This window comes from Phytophthora sojae (genome assembly GCF_000149755.1).
Source record: "Phytophthora sojae unplaced genomic scaffold PHYSOscaffold_2, whole genome shotgun sequence".
Lineage (NCBI taxonomy): Eukaryota > Oomycota > Peronosporomycetes > Peronosporales > Peronosporaceae > Phytophthora > Phytophthora sojae.
The window spans coordinates 5,758,281-5,777,258 of NW_009258116.1; the positions used below are offsets into that span (position 1 = coordinate 5,758,281).

Genomic DNA, 18,978 nt, shown 5'->3' on the forward strand with positions numbered 1-18,978 from the left:
AGCTCATGTGAGCCCTTCGTTCGATATCCACCTCCCGATTTGAACGTCTCGGATTCTCACGACTACAAGACGACTTGCTATATATACAGACGCAGCGCTAATAAATAGCCCCAAAGCTGTTTGTGTTGTTGTCCAAGAGCACCAAGAAGCACCATCGAGAGCCCGTCGTAAGCATTGGGAGAGAGCGGAGAGGAGTGCCTCCATTTGGCGAGTCCATCAAGGTCTCGGCTCGCCACGCATCACATTCGCAGTGACTCCAACGCGCCAGGTGGTTGCGGTCGTTGCGTGTACTTCTGCGCCCTCTGCTTGGGCCATCTGTGCCTGCCCCAGCCCATTCCGGGTGGTGGTCGGTCACTTTAGTCCACCACGCTCGCTCTCTGCAGGTCGGTTCCTTCGTGCCTGCTGCCTTCTTATCTTTGCCACTCCTAGAATCCCCGTGCAGCGCACACGATGCCGTCGCCAGGTTCGCTGCAAGTGCTGGCCGGGCCGCTCGAGGTCAAGATCAAGGCGGGGGCGTTCTCCACCTGGTCCGACAGCTTCGTGCGGCTCGAAGGCCGCTGGATCTGCGTCTACAAGCGCGAGCGCGACTCCACGCGCCAAGGAGCGGTCGAGCTGGGGCTGGGCGTGAACGTCACGGACCTCTCGAATCCAGAGGCGTCGGCCAAGTTCCCAAGGCGATTCGACTTGACCTGCAGCGGTGGCCTCCTCCCCAAGACGGAGGTCAACTTCCGCACCAAGTCTCGGAAGGACCGGGACCTCTGGGTGCAGGCCATCGCCAGCAACGTGCAATGTCTGACGAGTCCGCGCGGTCTGGACCCTCGCTTCGGGGTGCGGGAGCTCGCCCCCGTGGCCAACAAGATGAAGCACGACTTGATGCTGCACCCGATCCGCATCCGCTCCGACCTGACAGTGCGTTGCGCCACGGGCGAAGCGATCGTGACGTTCCTCGTGAACCAGGGCCTCGTCCCGGATCGAGTCTCGGGCGCTGCATTCTGTCGCCAATTGGTGGCCATGAACTTGCTGCACCACGTCATGTGGGACCGCGACTTCACCGACTCGCCCGAGCCTTTCGTGATCGTCGCACTAGGCGATAGCGATGTCGACGGGTTGATGGACATGGAGGACGACTATTACGTCGCCCACTTCACGAAATACATGGATTCGCGCAAGTTCTGGCGATACATCGCAAGCCCCGACGCCGTGGACGGGAGCTCCATCACTTCGGCCAGCAATGTGTCGAACGGTAGTCGCCGTGCAGTGGATCGATCCACGAGTTCGTCGGACAGTGGACGAGCGATTGGACTCATTCCCGGCTCGGATGATGAGGGTTCTCGGTTCTCCATGCTTAGTTCGAGCAACAGCCACGGCAACCTCCTCCCGCCCAAGGCGGACCGCACAGTGGAGAAGAAGGCCAGGAAGTGTGCGGTGTGCACCAAGTCGTTCAACCCGCTGCGTCGCCGCCACCACTGCCGCCAGTGTCGCGCTGTTATCTGCAGTAGCTGCAGTGTACTCCGACGCTCGAACAGTACTGCAAGTGAAGCTGAGGGTGAAGACGCAACGTCGTCTTCGCGCGTCTGCATCAGCTGCAAGCTCAGCTCCAACGAGACTTTCATCAGTGAAGCGGACGATCTGGCGAGCGGAATGGTGCAGCTCCAGACGCCCGAGAGCACGAGTGAGAGGCAGACGTGCGCGTCGTCGATAAGTGATGGAATGGGCAACAGCATACGCACCAGGTCGAATGGTATTCTACCGAGCCAAGACGCGTCCGACGCGTTGTTTTGTATGCACTGTCAGAACGAGAACTGCGCGCCGCTGACGGACTTCGCGCAGATCTCGTACCCTGCCGACCGCACCAAGGTGGACGGATTCGTCAAGGCCAAAGTGCTGGACAACGAGACTGAGCGACTCCAAACCGTCGACAAGCTTCTGGTCACGATGGCGGCCACGCCCAGCGCTACGCGAGTGCTCAAGCAGTTCTGCAACATGGCAGCGATCGCTTCGCAGTGCTCGTTCGCCGTTGTCGGCCTGCTAGACCGTGACAACTACGTCTTGGGCGCTCAGTACGGAGTGAGTCTTGGGGCTGCGGTGGCGAGGAAGAAGTCTCTGGCTGCTCACACTTGCCGTAATGGCACGTCGCTCGTCTGCGCGGACATGACGCGAGACGTCCGATTCCAGGGCAACGCGTGGCGACAGGAGAGTCTCAAGAACGCGGCGTTCTACGCCGGCATCCCGTTGGTGCTCTCCAATGGCCACGCCGTCGGCGCGCTGGAAGTCTTCGACGCTCAACCGCGCTTCGAGTGCGGCGAGGTCATCGGTCAACTGCAGACTGTGCTTCGAGGCCTGCTCAACCTGTTCGAGGAGATCATGACGGCCGCTGCAGAGGCTCAAGCTGCAGCTGAGAAGCAGGCCCAAGAAGAAGCGGCCAAGAAGCAGAACAAGGTCGACGCGCCTGCTGTGAACCCCATGGAGGCGCAGCTACTTCAGCTGCTCTCGCAGACCACCACCACGCAGGAACAACTCCGCACTCAGCAGGGCCAAATGGTCAGCGCCATCAGCAGCCACTCCAAACAGATTGACAACTTGGCCAAGCAACTCGAGCGGATAGAAGCAACGCTGGCTGCCAAGCTCGGCAGCGAAGGCCCAGCGGAGTAGACGAAACCTAGGAAAATCCCTATCTAATTATCAAAAGGCAACGGAATGAACACGCTTTTGCATCAAGAGCTTACTTAAGTAGAGGTTGAAGAGTCTACGATAGGTATCGTTTCGGTGGCAAACACTATCGTTCATTATCTCCAGCTCCTACATTTGCTTCGCCTTCGTTCAGCTTTGGTTCATTGACGTACAAAGTAAAACGCATGACGGACGGCTCGCGAACCTGATCGGTCGATGCGAGCCATGCACGGGGCCCCCTACCTTACTGGCACAACAGCTCGCTGCTGGGATTAATTCACTACCTGGGCAACTGGGTGGGCTGGCTGAGAGCCCTCTACGCACTTGCTGCGTCAGCGTCCTTCTTGGAAGGCGAGTCCTCGTCGTCCTCCAGATCCATTCCGAGCTTGGCGGCGAGCGTCGATTCCATGCGCTCAAGCTGCTTGGCCAGGTCGTTGATCTGCTTCGAGTGACTGCTGATAGCGCTTACCATCTGACCCTGTTGGTTGCGCAGTTGTTCCTGTGTGCTAGTAGTCTGAGAGAGCAGCTGCATGAGCCGCATCTCCATTTGTTCCTGAGTGGGCTCAGCGCCCGCCGCGGGTGCTGCTGCCTCTGGTGCTGGTGCGGGGGCCGGGGCCTCTGCTGGGGCAGGTTCCGGGGCCTTAGGAGCTTCCTTCGGCGCAGCAGGCTTGGGCGGTTGAGGCGCGGGGCCCGACGGCTTGTGGTTCGGCACTCCGGGAGATCGAGACGTCTTGGGCGACTTCTTCGGCGGCGGGATAGCAGGAGGAGCAGGAGCGTTAGGTGCCGGGGCGCGCGGAGTGCGCTGCTTACCCTCACCGTTCTCACTCTTAGGTGTCCGCCGTCCAGACGAAGACGACGACTTGTGCGATGCTTCATCCTCCGCTGATCCCGGGTTCTTGGCCAGGATTTCCTCGAACTTGCGAAGCAGGCCGCGCACAACAGTCTGCAGCTGAGAAATGACGTCCATGCACGCGAAACGCGGGGTCACATCAAACACCTCGATAGCTCCGATCGTGTGGCCGTTCGACAGCGTCAGCGGGATACCAGCGTAGAACTGAGCCTGCAGAACATCTCTCCGCCACGGGTTAGCCGCGAAACGCACGTCCCGAGTCAAGTCGCTGCACACGAGCGGCGATCCATTGCGGCACGCGTGCGCCGCCAAACTCTTCTGTCGGTCAATCTTGTCCAGCGAGCCGAGGCCCGCCTCAGCGCAGGGCACGTACACGTGCTTGTCCAGCAGACCCACAAGGGCCATGGGGCTCGACGTGGCAATGGCAGCCATGTTACAGAGCTGCTGGACAGTCTGAGCAGCAGACGTGCCAGCCTTCAGGGCTCCGCGGATCGCGCGCACCGATCGGAGACGCTCCTTCTCGTTGTCCAGGTGCTTGGCTGCAATGTACTGGTTCTTGGCCGCGGGGTCGGCCAGCTCGAGGAAGAACGGGTAGGGCACCTCGAAGTACTCGTGCAGCGGGGCGCAGGCCTCGTTCATGCACCACGGGCAGTCCTCCGCGACCGCCGCCGGGCCCGTGAAGGAGCCATGCCGTCCCCTAGCACCTGACGCGCCGTCGTTGCCACTGGTCGTGCTGGATTTGCGCCGCACCGGGAGGTTCGACGCGCTGGCCGTGCGCTTGTCCATTGCGGGGTTCATGTCGATGCTCGAGGCGCCCACCGCCATGTCGTCCTTGGCCGTTCCGGACGAGTAGGACGCGAAGCTGAGCCGGTCTGTGGCGAAGTCCCCCTCGCTGCCGCTGGGCTGCGAGTCCGTGGTGCCGCCCGTGTTGGCGCCGCCGTTAGTGGAGAAGATGCGGTCGTAGAAGTCGTCCTGCGACGCGATGGAGCTGAGCTTGCAGCTGACGCACATGCGCACGGTGATGGCGCCCTCGAAGGTGCTCTCGACCTTGCGCGAGATGCTGCACGAGCTGCAGACCACGGCCGTGCACGTGCGGCAGTAGTGGCGCCTGCGCAGCGGGTTGAAGCTCTTGCCGCAAACGCTGCACTTCTTGCTGGCCTTGGACTCGGCCGCCGCGTTGGCGTTGTGCACGTGGCCCGCGAGCTGCTGGTGCTGCATGCCGCCGGCCACGATGGTCGTGGTGTTGGTGCCCGTGATGGAGCTCGTGGTCGTGAAGGTCATGGGCTTGCGGTCGCCGCGCGCGCTGTGGTCGTTGGCGCGGCTGCGGTGCGAGCCGCCCGAGCTGTTGTGGAGCGCCTCCATGTCGTCGCCCTGCTGCGACGGGGCGTGAGCGGCGTACGAGTCGGCCGAGGAGCTGGCGGTGGACGAGAGCGACGCGGAGTCGTCGAGGGCGGAGGTGGCGGTGGCGACGCTGCCGCTGAGGAACTTGGTGCTGCTGTTGGCGATGTTAAAGTCGAAGAGGTTGCGCACCATGAGCTGGGCCGGCGAGGCGGGGGCTACAGCTCCTTAGGTGGGGGCAGGCAGGCAGGGGGGGGCTGCTCGGCTGCGGAAACGACGACTGGGTCGACGCCGCAATGCTTGACTGACGGCGGGGGGCTCGCCGACGGAAGAAGCGGGGCTCGGCAGCGATTATGCGCCAATGGGGAGCGCGACCCGTGAGGACTTTGAGCCAATGGCGCGCTGCAGCGACCGAACGACACAGCGGGGCTCTGACTACCGTACAGAGACGGACCGGGATTTGCAACGGCTGGTGCCGGAGGATAAGGACTTGCCCTGCCTGGAGGCGAGCGTCGAAGCTTGAGCACCATGCTGCGCGTGAGTGTCCCCTGATGGCGAGGAAGTTGAGGCGCTCCGTGCCGCGGGGCTGCAGTCGGTGCTGCTGTTTTTGAACGAGGTCTAACACGCTGCACCGCGGGCCGGAGCAGCGCAGAGGTGTGCCCAATGCGGGCCGTTGCTTAACACGGTGAGTGCCCTGTCACGCAGTCACTCTCGGCGGGGATAGGTCGCGCCCGAGCACAGACTTTGGGCGCGCGCGAGCCCACGACGGGCGTTGCGGTGTGTTTGGCTCGACTGCAGACTGCGGCGCCGACGGAGGGAGCCGGAGCCGCCGATCCTGCCATTGTTCCGCTCTCGAGCGAGCGACTGCACCGCCGCTCGGCCGGAAAAGGGCCGACGAGCTGTGGCCCACGGCGCAGCTCCGAGGCCTGAGAGCGGAGGGCTCAGCGAACTGCACGAGATCTCGCGGTCGCCGCTGTAACAATTTCCGCGCCAGTTCCGCAGTCCGAATGCTGCCGGCGTCGCAGTCGTCCGACCGAAATCACCCCGAGCGAAAGCCATCTCTCTGGCCTGCTGGCATTCGACTCCCGGAGGCGATAAGGCAGTGCCTAAGGCAGGAAGGAACCTCCTGCCTGCCAATTGCAGCGCTCTGCGCGGATGCAGAGCTTGCGCTAGGATTTGGGCGGGGCCTGCGCCAACGGTTTGCTCAGCCCCGTGTCAGTGCAGCGCCCTCGCGCGGGGCAACGTGGCAGTCAAGCCCGAGCACGACTTCACCCTCGGCCACGCTGGAGACCAGGGCAGCCGCTGCTGTCGGACAATCGAGGGACAACCCCACCTTGACCCGAGTCGAACTTAGCGCGGGACTTGGCCAGGGGGATGGGCCAACTTCAATGTCCTCCGCCAATCCGCGTGCAGTACGCATTGAAGACCATTTTTAGCTCTTGGGTCTGTCACAGTGCTACTAGTGACTACAGCGAGTGTAGTGATGGCCACCGTGTCCGCTCGAGACGACGAGGAAGCGCAGCAGCGCGCGCCCGCCAAGATGCCGCCGCGCTACATGCGCCCCACGTTCTCGTCCATCCTGCCCGAGTACGCCAACGCCGAGGCCGACCAGATCCGCAAGGCCTTCGTGGCGGGGAACTACGCCAACATCCAGAAAATCCCCGCGCGGCTCCGGAACAACGCCGTGAACCAGGCGCGCTTCGAGAAGATGAACGAGAACCGCCTCACGCAGCCCAAGGGCGGCAAGAACGCCACCAGGGACGGCCTCTTCAACAAGTTCGAGTACACGCCGTCGCGCTTCAGTCTCGCGGACGGACAGGCTCACATGGAGCGACTGCGCTCCGAGGCCAAGCGCACGGAGATCAGCGGCCAGGACTTCGTGAGCGGCTGCGCTGCTGCTCGACTTAAGCATGAGGACGCCTTTGGGGCGACAAACTTCCACTACCCGCACTTGCACGAGCCGTACCCTGACGTCAAGGAGGAGAAGAAGCACCAGCGCTACCTCGAGGAGAAGAAGATCCTGTATGGAGCCTTTGTGCCGTGTGGTCAGCGCCCTCCGGTCGACGCTGTGACGCGGAAGCTCATTCCGCAGATCATCCAAGAGATTCACGAGGTTATCGCCGCGGACTGGCAGGACCTCGACTTCTCCATCTCTCTAGCTCGGGACGAAAACCTCGTGGTGCGCTTCAACCACGTGTCCACCGAGTGTGAGAACGGACTTGTTGCCTACATGAATGTGTTCTGCAAGACCAACCGAGTGGCGAGCAAGTACGGGCTGCAGAAGGTCGCGGAGGACTGGAACGCCAAGCCCGGTGACGGAGGGCTTTACTTTGCGTTCCGGCCACCGTGGGTCAAGAATCGCTCCAAAGACCTCATCATTTTCGTTAATAACTCCGCAACACCTCGCGGCAATCAATAGCTGTGAATGCAAACGCTACCTTTCATTACGAATTTACGTACCATATACTCACTCTCCTCTCCTTAGCTTACTTGGTGGTCCACAGTTCTGCGCCTTCGTCGGCGTCCGAGTCCCACATGAAGGCGTTCGATCCCCACTTGGTTCCTTCGTGGGGCGGGCAGCCACCGTGGCGGCTCATCTCGTCGATGTCGCCCTCGGGTGTCTGCGTGTAGAACAGCGAGGCGTGCAGTCCGCGGGGTGGCACGGCCAAACCCTTTGAGCACTCGTCCATGCCGTCGCGCACGATTTCCTCGTCGGAGAAGCGGTCCACTGCATAGGGGAAGACAGTCTCGCCACCGATCTTCGTCTGGTTGTTCAGGTACATGAAGAGCGTTACGTAGCGCTGCGGGTGGAAGTGCTTGACGTACTTGGGCAGCTTGTAACGCAGCAGAGGGCTCCGCACACGGGACTCCCACGTCCTGATGATCAGCTCGGCGAAGTGAGGGAACGTCTTGAGCACCTGGAAGAGCACAAGCAAGCGGCCGCGGTTCTCCATGAGCCAGTCGTACCATTCTTCGTTCGTCATCTGAATGATGAAGTCCTTGCTATAGTCGTCGTGCACAAACTCCAGCAAGCGCTCTTGGAACTCGACAGTGTACTGCGGGTACAGGTCGCCATTGGGACGAGCAATAGGCGGGCACTTGTCACCGAGGTAGCTCACGCGCTCCTTCGCCCAGCGGACCCAGTTGTAGTAGCTCGACTGACCGTTTACCTGCGGCTTGGGGAACGTGTAGCGCAGCTCGCCGCGGCCGAGCTTCTCCTCCCAAGCCTGGACAATACGTGGCAAGTAAGAGGGACGCCTCTTCTTGTCCATCAAGTCCTTCATGAGGTCCAAGGCGTCCTTGTCCAGGTTGATACGAATCCACCGCTCATATTCCTCGTCCGTAAGGGCCTTGAACATGTTGGTCGCCACCATCTTCTGGTGGAAAACTTCCAGCAGAGCATTGGGGAAAGTTTGCTGGTCCTCCGCGTCGGGGAACAATGGACCACCCTCACAGAACTCTTCCGGCAGCTTGCTCTGATCCAGACTGCGAAGCTTTTCCGCCGCCCACTTGGTCCATTCTTCGTAGTCTTCGTAGTAGAACGCGTTGGCGTCCTTGGGCAAGAAGTCGCGCGAGTGGAACGTATCGAAGTGCTGGCGGTAGAATTCCCCAGCGTTGTACTGCAGAAGCTGGAGGCGCTCCGCAAACGTCGGACTAGGCAGGCGAGCCACGCGTGCCGCTCGTACGCGGAAATCGCGCGTGAAGATGCTGTCCTCCAGGAAGGCCGTGTGGCTCGTGCGCGACTTGGACGTGACCTTGGACGAGTTGCTGCCGTCCACCTTCGAGCGGGACAGCCCGGGCATGCCGAGCTCCATGATCTTCTCGGACTCGTTCTGGTTCAGGAAGTACTGCACGTCGAAGACCTTGGGGCTCATGGCCACGGTCGTCAGCGTAACGCCGTCCTCCAGCACGTACTGGTACCCCTTCTCAATGCCCGGCCACTGCCACAACTGGAAGTCCAGCAAGATGTGGACGATGTTCCTGGCCTGCGCAAGATCCTCCGCGCTGCGGATGGCAAAGCCCATCTGATTGTACAGTCTCACGCCGTTCTCCATGACGTCGCGGTCGGCGCCCAGCCAACCCGCGGCCAGCTCCGCCGCCTTGCCCACACAGTTGAACTCTCCGTTCCACGACACGTAGACGCCTTCATTGCGTCCATTGAGCATGAAAAACACACGACTGCCCATGGGCTGCTCCAACTGCATCGGATCCTGCACGGGCAAGAGCTTGCCGTCGAACAGCGGGCTGGCCGCGTACTTGTCGTCGCTGCAGCTCAAGTCGCTCACGAGGTGGCGAACCTCCATCGCAATGAGCGTCTCGTCGTCGTACTTGTACAGCAGCTCCTGCTCCTGCTCGAGGGCACTGGAAGGGTTCATGAACTCGTTGTACTGGACGCTGAGACGGTCCGAGACCTTGGACACGAGCTCCTCGACCGTTTCGGCCTGCAGCTCCCTCTGCGCGAGCTTGCCCCAGCCCACGGCAGCCGCCACGACCAGCAGCGGAGTCACCAGAGAGAAGGAGGACGTCGACGCGGCCTCGGACTTCAACGGGGCGGCGTCGTCCTTGGCTGCAGGCTTTTCAGCCACGGTGCTCTCGGGTTTCTTGGTCATATCTCGGCCTGTAGAGCGAGTCGGAGGTCCGCGCTTGGCTCTGGAGGGAGTGCACTAGCCGGCGCGAATGCAGGAATGCTCAGCGGCGCAGAATGCGCGTGTCAATGCACTTCCTGGAGCTTCTGAGGAGCTGGCTCGACACTCTGAAGGGGATGGAGGTAGAGCAACAACACCAGGCCCCCGTCGGGGGCACGCCACGAGCAGGTAAAGGGCGGGGTGGCGGCGCCATTGCGTGTCCATGTAGACGAATGTCAAATGCGGATCTGCTGCGCGGTGATTGGCTTCGAGGCGGAATAACGCACGGTGGTTGGTTGAAAATCGTGCCGGCGATGCAGACTGCATCGTCGGCACTGGACACGCCCGTGCAAGACGAATTGGCCGCACAAGGACCAGATTTTTCGACGTGAGCGCTGCATAGCTCAAGACCGAGGCAGTCACACGCTCCGGGATGCAGTCGCTGGGTTCATCAACGCATTGATGGCCGACGTAGAGTAAAACAAAGCGAAGATACTTTTTTCTCAAGGTTGAGCTTGTACCGTCGGCATGGTCTCCAACGCTACGCGACTTGACTGGCCTCGAACTCCATTGACGAGGCATGTCCAGTTAGGTAGGTCTGCACCGACGAAGTCAACTGTGGATTCGATGATACTGTAACAGCGAACCATGCATGCCAAAGTGAAGCACCCCGCCCCCGTCACGTCATCTAAGGCTACGTGTTCGTACCAGCGCCCGCTTAACGTTGTCTTCAACCGTGCTAGAAGTGTGTTATGCAGTTACCCCCGCAAGAAGCACGCACTGGTAATGCTGGCAGCACAACGCGTCGGAGATATGTGCGGGCACAGTCCGGTTGAGCACGTGCCAATTGGCGCCGCTTCCGGAAGGACAGGCTGGACTTTCGCTTGCAGTTTTCCGGGGACTCGACATGCAAACCGCCGAAAGCCTTCATTTCCAAACTAGCGTCGTGGCTCACAAGAGCTCTAGAGCTGAACATGGACGAGATCAAAAAGGCGGCGAAGGAGGAGGTCAAGACGGAGAAGCCTGAGAAGCCCACGACGACCAAGTCGTTTCCGCTTGTCCCGGCCTCGATGCTCGTCTTCGTGGTGTCACTGGCAGTGGCTTGGTGCTTGAGACCGATGAAGCTCGCGAGCGTCAACACTTCGGCAGTGCTCGATCGTGCTGGTGAACTCCTCCAGATCCACCCACGGGTCCTATCCGAGAAGTACAACTCGGAGCTCATGGCGATGGACGTGCGGCACCTCGTGAGCGACTTGGCTTGCGATGATTCTGACTACACGCCCACCGCGCTCTTTGACGGCAAGATGTTCCATGTCACGGAGCCCATGGACGCCCCGCAGCCCATGGACGACGACCGAGTCTTCTTCATGCTCAACGGCGCCAACGACGGCGTCTACGTCTCGTGGAACGGCCAGTTCGAGTGCGTGGGTCAGGCGGCCGAGGTGGCCGCAGCGACGCTGGGCGCCGACCGCGACGTCATGGCGAACGGTGTGCGTTTGTACAGTCAGATGGGCTGGCCCGTTCGTAACTTGGAGGAGCTGAGGAAGACGAAGAACATTGTGCACGTGCTGCTGGACTTCCAGTTGTGGCAGTGGCCGGGTATCAAGAAGGGGTACAAGTACGTGCTGGAGGACGGCGTGACGTTGACGACTGTGGGTATTAGCCCCAAGGTGCTCGATGTCGAGCACTATTTCACCCAAGAGGAGGCGGACAAGATCATTGAGATCGGATCTCCGCTTTTGAACAGGTCCCGAATTGCCAGCAATACCACGGAAGGAGCCCAACACGTCGTCTCCGACACGCGCACAAGCCACACTGCGTTCCTCCCTGACAGTCTCTTCACTCGCGACTTTAAAGTCCGTGGAGCTCGATTGACTCGCCTGCCAAGTCCCAGTTTCCTCGAACGACTGCAACTCGTGCGCTACAACGCAGGCGAGTTCTATCGCCAGCATCTCGACACGTTCCAGACGCTTCCTTTCCTTCCGACCGAGAGCGAGTTCAAGCTCGGACTGGACACCTACAAGCAGTGGGCCAACTGGGCTGCCGATAAAATCCGTGAACTGAGTGTCAGTCGAGATATCCCTGAAGACTTTCGTGAAGGTGGAGCGCTCTTCCCAAATGCCGAAGACGAGGTGACATTCCCCAACGCATTGTTGCGCCTATTCCTTCCGATCGCTAACGAGACCAACGTGTTCCGATCTCGCCGAGACGCGTCGTGGACCGACTGGATCGCTGAGAATCTAGCCCTTAACTCTCGGGGCATTATGCCCAAGTTTATTGGAATTGGAGCAAAACCGGAGTATTTGCCCCTTGTCGTGAAAGCGTGGGAAGATGCACTGGGGATGCCGGAGCTCCGTTATACATTCCCGAAGGCCCCTGTCAACGATGTCACGCACTACTTTGCGTGGGTGCGCTGGGCGAAGGAGCGGGTCGTATTCTTGGGGGGCAAAGCGCCGGGTGTTTGTCGTCCGGGCGGCTTCTTGTACCCTTCGTACTCGATGAAGTTCCAGTCCGAGCTCCTGGACATCATCCTTGACAACTTCTCGAAGGCTTTCATCACCCGTTTCCTTCCTAACGACGACTGGTACAGCTGGATGGTTGAGAATCGTGGAAGGAACAACGTACTGGTGCGCGTGTTGCAGGTTTCGCCTCAGTTTGCCGAGCTTACGGTTAAAGCGTGGGAGGCAGAGGTGAAGGCACCGGCTCAACTACGCTACAAGCTGCCCAAGTTCGTCAAACACTTCTTCCCGCAGCGCTTCGTGACGTTGTTCCTGTATCTGAACAACCAAACTAAAGTCGGCGGTGAGACGGTCTTTCCTCACTCGGTCGATCGGTACTCGGAGGAAAACATTGTTCGCAACGGAATGGGCGAGTGTTCAGCAGGACTGGCGGTGCCTCCGCTTGGGTTGCACGCTTCTCTATTCTACGTGCAGACCCCAGAGGGTGACGTGGACCCGATGGCCCTTCACGGTGGGTGCCCGCCTCATGAGGGAACCAAGTGGGGGTCGAACTCGTTCATGTGGGATGCTGATTCCGAAGAATCGAATGACCAGCGAGGCTAAGAACGAACACCTCTGCATTGTAGGAAGGGCAAAGTATCTCTACAGTACAGTCAATGTCAGAAACAATGTGTATGGAATAAAAACGGAATCATCTCTCTATTTGCAGTCAACCAGAGTTCACGACCCACTCTTGGTAGAATGCATACATGAGAACTTAAAGCTGAAGTCAGCTCCTACACGTTTTGCATGTAAGAATTGGCACATTCAGATAAACCATAAACGCATCACTTACCGACGTGCTTCAGTGAAAGTTGCATGATGTAGACGAATGAACCGACGAGCTTCATCTGAATCGTACCTGCCTGCTTTTCGAGCACGAATGCCAACTGAGACAACGGCGAAAAGCCCAATACCCGCTTCAAAACGGTAATGGTCATAACCAGAGAAAAATGCTCCAGCCCAGCGTAGAGCACTCTAAAGTAAACTACAGAATTGAATTGGGCACCCGTCAGGTCTGCCAAGGCAGGGTAGTACGCACTGTTTGGCATATGAAACAGTGCTATCTGATGCAAGTCTACAATGCAAAAAATACGATAATGTCAGTACTACTCCAGATACGGTGATTCACCGGTGACCCCACTTACTGAAAATGATAGCCATCGCCACTTCGAGGTACTCCCCAAGCACAACGAACTCTGTCACGAACAGCACTTGCAAGGTCTTCCGAATAAACAGCGCGCGCTCCTTACGTGAAAAATCTCCTCATATCCAAGTGATAGCTCACTGGAGGTGGTTGCTTTAAGTTTGGGTTTGGACCAATACTTGAATTGTGACGCCGCGTGAACCGGAAAGACCTGGACCTTGTGCAATACAGTCCACTTTAAACTCCCATTTCTTCCGGCAAATGGATCGTTCTTCAACTGCAGCTTCGTCGCTTCTCGCGGTGGATTAGCTTCTATCATTGAATTGTCCGAAGATCGATCCCCAACGTTTAGTTGCTTTTGCCTAGTCGATGCTGGACCGGACGAGTTGTTGGGTTTCAGTTGAGGGAAACCGTGTTCTGCTTCGATATTTACCAACCGTTCTGCTATTTGGATAAAGTTTTCATTTGCAAGGGGATGATCGCGTGGAATCCTTTTCATCAGCACAGTCACCTCATCCAGAATATTATCATATCGAAGACTACAAGGCCAATCTGTGCGATATCTGTCCCCATGATCAACACTGTCGTTTTCCAGGACGACGTGCCCTGAAGAACACTTGAGCAATATAAGGCACTAAATAGTTCGGCGCAGAAGACGATGGTCTCCGGTTTCATTAGTCATGACCAGTGAGGTTCCGGCTGATTAAAATTTTTGCAATGACCTGGATGACCGGCGACAAAAGAGCAAAAGCGATTTGCCACATCCCAGTAAAAGAAGTATAGCCGTAGATGTAGAGCGGGTAGATGAACGTCAGTGACGTCATGCAATGGATCACATCGAGTTGACGCTTCAGTTGAGCTCGCAGTGCTGGATCAGCTTCCAATCGATGCCGAGATTCGTACCGATCACAATCACACAAGGGGGCCCCGCAAAGAGGGCTCCAAACGGCAATGGGAAAACAGTCAGACTGCTGGCCAACGCCACAGACGCGATGGCGACTGTAGCAGCGAGGAACGAAATAGAAATCACCTGCCGTGCGGTCATTCTCAGTTGACTCACGCCTTGGCCGATCTGGACGAGCACACTAGCTCCGATGAAGCCCGTAAGAGCCCACCCCCGAGCAAACACGAACCAGTTCCGGGACGCGCCAGCTTCCAGTGGCGGCAGCGAAACCACGTCGCCCAGCAAACTCAGGAAGAGGAACGACAACGGCGTTAGTACACAAAGCATCACCAACCGAAGGCTACCTAGTCCAGCCGAATAGGACTGTAGCTGCAGCAGTCGTTGGGGAGAGTAGCATCCCTGGAACTCCACTTGAAGTGACGCCCAAGTCTCCAGGAAGCGCTGAGATACGTTCGAAACCCTCTGGGCTCTGACACTACTTGACGCCATTTCGCACCGATGATGAACTTCTTAACTTGTGAGTGAGTGGGTGCGTTCAGTCACGGTGACGCTAGTGAGAGTGCTAAAATTGAGCTGGCTCAAGTTGAAGTGGGAGGCAACCCCCGCCAAAATTCAAACCCGCCAATCCGCTCCCACCCTCCTGCAATTGGTCCAAATTATGCTCTTGCCGCCTCATCATTGGCTTAAACCCCTTCCCACCCAGCAGCTCCGATCCAGTCATCCATTTCATTTCGCCTCTTGCCCTTCAAGCGTCATGACGTCGGACCCGCGCGCCGTGGAGACGGCCCTGGCCCGCAACCTGCTGTCCTCCGTGCTGGCGCTGGCGCTGCCCAGCGACCTGGAGCGCGATGACGCCGCGCTCACCACGTTCCTGGTACAGCAGACGGCGCTGCGCGAGGCGCTGGAGCGTCACAACGTGTTCGGCCTCGTGACGGACGGCAAGGCGCTGGCCAAGTGGGACGCTCGGCTGCTGCAGCTCGCGGAGGGCTCCGCGCAGGCGCGCCGCGTGGGCTGGGAGCTTCTGCTGACGACGGCGCGTCAGAGCCCGCTCGCGCGGCTCGAGGTGCTCGCCTCCAAGCTGCTGGAGCGTATTGTGAAGGTTCTCAAGCAGCTGCAGGCGGCCAAGACCCAGGACGACGACGCGGAGCTCGCGGCGGCCTCCGCGTGTGGCGTGGCCATGTCTCTGCTGCGTTACGTGGACAGCTACAACCCCGACGCGCGGCGCGAGGCGCTGGAGTTGCTGGCCAAGCTGCTGCAGCCGGTGGTGGCGCTGCTGTCGAGGAAGAGCGCCTCGACGCTGATGCTGGCGCAGCTGGAGCTGGTGGCCGCGCTGCTGCGCGCGTCGCCCAACTCGCTGCGCAGCTTCGCAGTGAAGATTGAGTCGGCGTGCGTGGGCGCGCTGTTCCCCGCCGCGGACGCCAATGCGGACGAGGAGCTGGTGGCGAAGAAGGCAGCGACCTGCTTGGCGCTGCTGTGCAACGCCTCGGACAAGCCGCAGCAAGTGTGGACGCAGATGGCGCAGAAGGCGCTGGAGGCCGCGCACCAGCAGCTGGACTTGCTCGCGGGCAAGCGCTCCGTTGTGCCCTCGACCGAAGGAGTTACCGGCAAGAAGCTCTGGGTGCAGGGAGCTGCCAGCGCGCAGCTGCCGATCTATCAGCGCGCTGAAGTGACGCTGGTCAGGATGACGCGCGCGCTGAGCGCCCTGCACGAACTGCTGAGTGCTCGCACGGCTACTCAGTGCCGCGGACAGATCTCGGAGCGTGAAGCTCAACAGGTGCTTCCTGAAGTGGTGACGTTTGCGCGTCGCGCCATGGGCGTGCGCGCGCACGAGGTGGGCAAGCACACTGGAGTGTCAGACGACGGCGTACGTCTGCCGATTAGTGTCGTGTACGCGGTGCTTCCTCGTGTTCACGCGCAGGCTCTGGGCGCCTTGAGTGCGGCTGTGGAGCGCACTGGAATTTGTGCGCTGCGTCACGCGAGCAAAATCACGCGTGTCCTTTTGCTTGCCTCGGAAAGTGTGGGTGACGGTGAGGACCTCCAGGCATTGGCTGATACGACGGCGGTGTGCGCGCGTCGTCTTGGCGCCAGTACTGTCGAGAAGCTTGGTGTGCCGCTGCTGAACGAGCTGGTCTCGCGCTGCAAGCGTAATCTTGATGAGAAGGCTAACACTACCAACACCTCGAACAACGTTGCGAAGGCGCTGGCTGCTCAGCAGAATGACGCCAAGAACGGCGGCGGCAAGAGCAAGAAGCGCAAGCGTCAGGCTGCGGCTGCTGCAACGCTTGCTGCCCTCAACGGAGGTAAAGCAGCTGGCCAGTCCAGCTTTGTGTCTCTCCGTGACGAGTCGGTCGTGGCGCTCACCCTCGAGGCAGTGCTGACGGCTATCGCTGGCTGTGTGAGTGTCTACGGAAGCTTGCTGCCTGACGAGACCCGTTCGTCGGCTAGCGAGATCGCTCTGAAGGCCGTGCAGCGTCGGCATGTGGTTGGAGCTGGCAACGTTGGTGCCATTGACCCCGTGGCGCTTGCGCTTCTTTCGGGTGCTGTGACTGCCGATGCCTCCGGCTCGCACGCGGCCAATTTGCTTCGTGGGCTCCAGTACTGGCAGCGCCGCGTCATTGGCAGCGGCGGTGCTTCGTCGGCTCTCCAGCTCGTGGCTCTCAACGCTGGTGAGGCTATGCTCCATCCGCGTGCGCCCCCGATGGCAATCAATTTCCCGCAGAACTCGAACAAGGAGCAGGAAATCCACCGCTTTGGAAACGCTTCGCGGGCCACTTCGAAGGAGTCCGCTGTGCTGGGGGATGCCATGGACTGGGATGAAAACGACCGCGATGAAAGTGACGACGAAGACGCCAAGCCGGAGCAGGAAGAGACGCCGGCTAAGGCTGAAAAGAAGGAGGCTCCTGCTGTCACCGAGGAGGAGGAAGAAGAGGAAGATGAGGAGGAGGATTACGACGACGCCCGGCCTCAAACTGTTGTCGAGACACCCGCAGAGGTTAAGAAGGTCGAGGCCGAAGAGAACGCTGACGATGACGACGAAGATGAAGACGACGACGACGAACCGGCCGCGAAGCGTGTCAAGGACAGTGATGACGAGAAGAAGGCTCCTGTCGCCACAGTCGAGGCCGACGACGACGACGACGATGACTTCCCGGACATTGTTGTGGATGATGACTAGAGAGCCGGACTTCCACTACGCCATTGAGGTGTTTCCCATGCATTCCAATAGAATTTTGATTGACTTTCCACTTTATAAAACCAACGACGTACTTTGGATAATGCACCTACGCGCTGAGGTGCAGGTAACCCTCGTCTTCCCGCGAGCCCGCCGGAAGCAGAGGCGAGCTCATGGAAGCATCGACACTCAAGAGAATGTCGTCATCGTCGTCCTTGTTGTCAAAACCGGCGGTGCGACGTCCCGCTCGTGTCTTCGCGCCGAGTTTTCCACCACTTGCCTGGGCTTCAACCGAGCTCGAGGAGTTGTGCTGCACCAGCAGTCCGACACCCACCGCAATCGCCAGCAAAGCGAGCGGATAGAACACTTTGTCTACCGTAGGGAACGGATCATCGTCGTTCTGGTAGAAGATGGCCCCACCGACGACGCTGAAGGTGATCCAGCAGGCCTGGAAGATGGGGAACACGGTCATGATGTCCCCCAAAGCCGTGGCCATGTTGAGGAAGTGCGTCTGCACGAGGACGCACACGAACATGCCGCCCAGGAAGATGTACGTCAAGCCGTATCGGAACTGGTTGTCGCCCTTGAGCGTCAGCGCGATCATGATGGCGGAACACTTGGCCAGCAGCACCGTCATGGCGCCCACGATGCCCGAGCAGATGGCGTAGTAGTACGGCACGCGCGACTCCCTGGCTGCAGCCTCTTCGTCTGCTTCAGCGTCCTCCGCGTTGGTCGAGTCGATCAGCTCTCGGAGTTCCCTGCTCATGGCTGGCGGGTTTATGAGCCCTGTCGGTAGTGGCGAAGGTGAAGTGGTGACTTGAAGCAGCTTCACCTCCATGTCCAGCAGACGTTGCTCTAGTCGCTGGACCCGAATCTCGAATTGCTGGTTAAAGGCAACGAGAAGTGAGATGTTGATAAAAAAATATTGGGGAAAATATGATAAAATGTTGGGCGAACGAACCTTCATGAGCTTCTTCTGGCGTTTGTTGGACCAGTAGACCTGGTTCTTGAGCCGATTGGCAACTGAGCCTTTGATGGTGGCCAACATGCTCACGGCACAAACTCCCACACATGTAATGTACACCACGAAAGCTGCAACAAGAATGACGTAAAAATATTGTCAGCTAAAAGAAAACAATAAACTTTTAACACTATCTAACCAAAGGCAACACTCACGCGTTCGGACGAATCTCTGCTCGAGTTCAGGCAGAGGGTACTCGACGTTCGGCTCGGCGATCCACGCGATGATCACCACTCCCAGAATAACGAAAAACACCCCACCGACATCCGTCTAAAAGCAAAAGAAAAAAGAAGGGCAACAAATCTCCGACCGGTTAGAGAACTCTTGCAATGCAACATGCAACACAGTTTAGGCTACACTTAAATCCTCCCCACCCACCTTGTACAATCTCTCTCCGTTTAGACACTGCGCCGTGATGACATTGGCAACAAGCGTTGCGCCTCCTCCCAGCGCTGCCACCAGCGACTGCGTGGCGAAACCGAAGGCCGCGAAGTCGCCCAGACTGCCGAGCGCCACGAGCGCGAAGCCCACCCACCACACGGGCCGCCGCACGTACGGCCGGCGCTCGTGCACGGGCTTGGCGGCCTCGCTCAGGTGCGAGTACTTTTGGATGTTCACGCCCAGGTTCGAGACGATGGAGGCCACCACGGCCAGGCCGGCGCCGAAGGCCTCCCACGTCTTCATGGTCGGTTAGATAGATACTCCCCAAAGGCGTGGGCGAATTGAAGAACCGCTGTCGGCTTATTTTGGGTA

The 18,978-nt window shown here is 59.3% G+C and overlaps 9 protein-coding genes across 9 annotated transcripts; 4 read left to right on the plus strand and 5 right to left on the minus strand.

The window, feature by feature from the left end:
• Positions 1-450: 450 nt before the first annotated feature.
• PHYSODRAFT_311521 (hypothetical protein) lies at positions 451-2,652 on the plus strand (the record flags this gene model as incomplete). Its single annotated transcript, XM_009521600.1, has 1 exon — positions 451-2,652. The coding sequence occupies one exon, from the start codon at positions 451-453 to the stop codon at positions 2,650-2,652; it is 2,202 nt and encodes a 733-aa protein (XP_009519895.1).
• A 334-nt stretch (positions 2,653-2,986) lies between these two features.
• Positions 2,987-5,053, minus strand: PHYSODRAFT_349963 (hypothetical protein; the record flags this gene model as incomplete). The annotated part of the gene is made up of 1 exon (XM_009521601.1): positions 2,987-5,053. The coding sequence occupies one exon, from the start codon at positions 5,051-5,053 to the stop codon at positions 2,987-2,989; it is 2,067 nt and encodes a 688-aa protein (XP_009519896.1).
• Positions 5,054-6,398: 1,345 nt separating this feature from the next.
• Positions 6,399-7,277, plus strand: PHYSODRAFT_484007 (hypothetical protein; the record flags this gene model as incomplete). Its single annotated transcript, XM_009521602.1, has 1 exon — positions 6,399-7,277. One exon carries the CDS (start codon positions 6,399-6,401, stop codon positions 7,275-7,277), a length of 879 nt encoding a protein of 292 aa, XP_009519897.1.
• Positions 7,278-7,285: 8 nt separating this feature from the next.
• On the minus strand, positions 7,286-9,432 carry PHYSODRAFT_539673 (hypothetical protein). Its single transcript, XM_009521603.1, has one exon. It carries the CDS (start codon positions 9,232-9,234, stop codon positions 7,345-7,347), a length of 1,890 nt encoding a protein of 629 aa, XP_009519898.1. The 5' UTR covers positions 9,235-9,432; the 3' UTR covers positions 7,286-7,344.
• Positions 9,433-10,673: 1,241 nt separating this feature from the next.
• Positions 10,674-12,643, plus strand: PHYSODRAFT_539675 (hypothetical protein). Its single transcript, XM_009521604.1, has one exon. It carries the CDS (start codon positions 10,704-10,706, stop codon positions 12,543-12,545), a length of 1,842 nt encoding a protein of 613 aa, XP_009519899.1. The 5' UTR covers positions 10,674-10,703; the 3' UTR covers positions 12,546-12,643.
• Positions 12,644-12,662: 19 nt separating this feature from the next.
• PHYSODRAFT_479254 (hypothetical protein) lies at positions 12,663-13,057 on the minus strand (the record flags this gene model as incomplete). The annotated part of the gene is made up of 2 exons (XM_009521605.1): positions 12,663-12,718; positions 12,778-13,057. Coding segments are annotated over 2 exons (336 nt in total), but the record flags the coding sequence as incomplete, so codon positions are not given.
• Positions 13,058-13,978: 921 nt separating this feature from the next.
• On the minus strand, positions 13,979-14,521 carry PHYSODRAFT_325716 (hypothetical protein; the record flags this gene model as incomplete). Its single annotated transcript, XM_009521606.1, has 1 exon — positions 13,979-14,521. The coding sequence occupies one exon, from the start codon at positions 14,519-14,521 to the stop codon at positions 13,979-13,981; it is 543 nt and encodes a 180-aa protein (XP_009519901.1).
• Positions 14,522-14,786: 265 nt separating this feature from the next.
• Positions 14,787-17,207, plus strand: PHYSODRAFT_296637 (hypothetical protein; the record flags this gene model as incomplete). The annotated part of the gene is made up of 1 exon (XM_009521607.1): positions 14,787-17,207. One exon carries the CDS (start codon positions 14,787-14,789, stop codon positions 17,205-17,207), a length of 2,421 nt encoding a protein of 806 aa, XP_009519902.1.
• A 106-nt stretch (positions 17,208-17,313) lies between these two features.
• On the minus strand, positions 17,314-18,909 carry PHYSODRAFT_479198 (hypothetical protein; the record flags this gene model as incomplete). Its single annotated transcript, XM_009521608.1, has 5 exons — positions 17,314-17,418; positions 17,497-18,087; positions 18,166-18,296; positions 18,381-18,495; positions 18,604-18,909. The coding sequence occupies 5 exons, from the start codon at positions 18,907-18,909 to the stop codon at positions 17,314-17,316; spliced, it is 1,248 nt and encodes a 415-aa protein (XP_009519903.1).
• Between the last annotated feature and the right edge of the window lie 69 nt (positions 18,910-18,978).